This window comes from Mastomys coucha, unplaced genomic scaffold (assembly GCF_008632895.1).
Source record: "Mastomys coucha isolate ucsf_1 unplaced genomic scaffold, UCSF_Mcou_1 pScaffold21, whole genome shotgun sequence".
NCBI lineage: Eukaryota > Metazoa > Chordata > Mammalia > Rodentia > Muridae > Mastomys > Mastomys coucha.
Window position 1 is genome coordinate 93455841 of NW_022196904.1, and position 2764 is coordinate 93458604.

The window sequence follows — 2764 nt, forward strand, 5'->3', positions numbered from 1 at the left end:
ATTGTCGGGCATGTGACATATGTATATACTTATGTTCAGAAAACTAACAAAAGTGTCCTGGTTCTCTGTTGCTAGACGCAAAGTAAAAGGTTTCTACTGAGTGGGATGTCCGACTTAGAAAGATTTCTGTCTTTGTCTGTATGGGGTGGTGTGTATAAAATACAAAAATCAATTGAGCTGTAGACTTTTTAGATTAATATACTTTATGTACATAAACACTGTCACGAGTTTTTCAAAAGAGAACAGTCTTAATCTTGCTGTCTTTCCACAAGAGTTTTTTGGCCTTTGCTTAGGAACAGCAGTCCTACTAATCACACAACTTGACTCTGATAAAATTCCTTTCTCACAGGAGAAGCTGCAGGCAGCTCTGCAGAAGCTGATGGAAAATGAGAAAAAATGTGATGAATGGCGGGATGACCTTCAACAGCAGAGAGATGACTGGGAGGCAAGTGGGGATTCTGACTCCTAAGGGAGTCAGCCTGATGCCAGGGAGGGTCCTGGGCAAGAAGCTCCAGAGGTCCTGGGGTTGGGGAGGCCAAGAGGCCTTGATAGTCCTCCCTACTGGTTCCCCTGGCTGGAGATGCAGAGTCAGTGTATCACACTGGAGCTGAGCACCGTGAGGAGCTGGCACCATGGAGGGTGCTTGGTCAGAACATCTGCTGGGTCCTACTCATATGGTGCCTTCTGAAACTCTAGTTGTTGGAAATATTATTGGGAATAGGCCACAGTTCTACTCTTTGGATTTAGCTTCTCTTAAGGCTTCAGATTGTGGAATGAGGACTATTGCAGGCAGGAACAACTGTGTAAAAACTGAGCTACATCTAGACACCCCACTTTGGCTCACATAGCCTTAGTGGCCTTTGTGACCTAAGATCTTTTTTTTTGTAATGTACTGAACCGACATTAAAAGAAGACACCTGCTTCCCTAGGAATCCCTTCCCTTTCCCAAGCTCAATTCCCTATGAAAGCTTAGAGCAGTATTTATCTCCTGGTGCCAATTGGACAGACTGAATTCCTCTCTCTTTTCTTACCCATGAAGAACCAAATACAGAGTGATGTAGAAAATGTTCAGATCGAGTTTAACAGACTAAGAGAAATCCTGGACTCCAAGGAGAATGAGGAGCTGCAGAAGCTGAAGAAAGAGAAGAAAGATGTAATGAGAAAGCTGGACAAGTCTGAAAAAGAGCTAGGGGAGCAGAGGGAGTTGGTGATAGCCCTCATCTCAGATGTGGAACATCAGTTGGAGCTCTCAACCATGGAAATGCTTCAGGTAATACTGCAGGAGAACCCAGTGTCTGAGAGTCAGCGGACATGGAAGCCATTGCCCTTCCTCTCTGCTGCTGTGTTCTTCATGATGATGACAGTGAGATCTTCCTGTAGTCTTTCCTGAATAAGGTTGAGAAGCTGGGAGAATCATTACATGTGTGATTGTCAACAGCAAATGGTATTTTATCATTTTATCAAGTACAATAACAAAGCTAAACCTTAGAAATTAGAGATGTTGGATCATGGGTAGATATTGTTGTGGTCCATCAGTTGAACCACATACATAAGCAGAGATCTCAGACGGGGATAGTTTATTGAGCATTCACCCAAGGTCTAATCAATGAGGGCTGTCAACAAAACTCAGGAGATGTTGTGACCATGAATCTTAATCCTACAAAGCTTTTAAGCCTGAAATCCACAAATATCTGTGACAAGTTATTCCACCAATAAGGATTTGGGGTTAGGGGTCATCCTTAGGAGCATGTCTTTGTTGTAAAATTATTCTGCTCTCATTGGATGGGGTATTCAGTTGTGGCAGGGGACTTGCCTTCCCTAACACTTATGTCTTAACTTTCCAACCAGGATACCAGTTACCCATGTTCATCTCTCTCTCTCTCTTCCAAGTAAAATGTTAATTACTAGGAAGTTATTGGAAACCTAAAACTTTTCTTGACCCCCCATTAAAACATTGAAGTCTTATTCCAAATGGATTTTTATATTGACGCAAATATCCCTCTTATATTGGGTTTTATCCCAGGAACAGCTTACAAATGGAAACCATAAAACTCATACATACACAGGAACATGAAGTTCTACTAGGCAGTTGATTCTGGTCCAAGCTTATTGTGGCTAACTACAAAAAAAGTTGTAACAGACCTCTATTGTGACTGCTTCTCAAGAAAAACCAAAGCACAGAACATAACATAATATGCAGTCAACTTGGAGAAGAAAAGTTTCCTTGTAATGTTAGTAACAGCATAAAATGGCTAGCTAGCTAGACAGACACCAATTACCTAGGCCTTAGCAGTCAATAACCTTTGTATTTCTAAGCATGTGTGAAGCATATTTTCAGCTGTCAAATTAGTCACTTCATCAGAATTTGAATGTAGTAGAGGTTATTTCTCCTTCTGATGATTTGAAACATTTATTCCCGCTGCCTCTGATTCCAGTGGGAGTGGGACTTGTGGTGGGGATACGATTCAGGAACTCAGAGAGGTTTGCATGCCTCTGTATGCCAGTGGCTGATGTGAAAGGTGGCTTCATTATCTATAAAGGCATAAATTTGTAGTGTATTTGATCTTTAGCACATTTTTAAATAATTTACACCAAAGTCATATTCTGGTTGTGAATATCATTGTGGGAATTTGTTTTTTTTCATTGGAATTGTCAGTCTTATAGACCTTGGAGATTCTAGAATTTTTTCATAACTACTTTGATTTCTTTGTTTCCATTGTGTTACTTTAATTACAACTGAAAATATTCATATTAGATAGAATTA

General features: G+C 40.6%; 1 protein-coding gene across 1 annotated transcript in view; it reads left to right on the top strand.

Annotated features, from left to right (window-relative positions):
* LOC116100758 (tripartite motif-containing protein 30A-like) overlaps window positions 1-2764 on the top strand; it is a 12624-nt gene that overhangs the window by 5265 nt on the left and 4595 nt on the right. The window contains exons 2-3 of the mRNA XM_031384491.1: window positions 350-445; window positions 1040-1270. Coding sequence (XP_031240351.1) covers window positions 350-445; window positions 1040-1270 — 327 coding nt within the window. The remainder of the gene's footprint in view (window positions 1-349; window positions 446-1039; window positions 1271-2764) is intronic.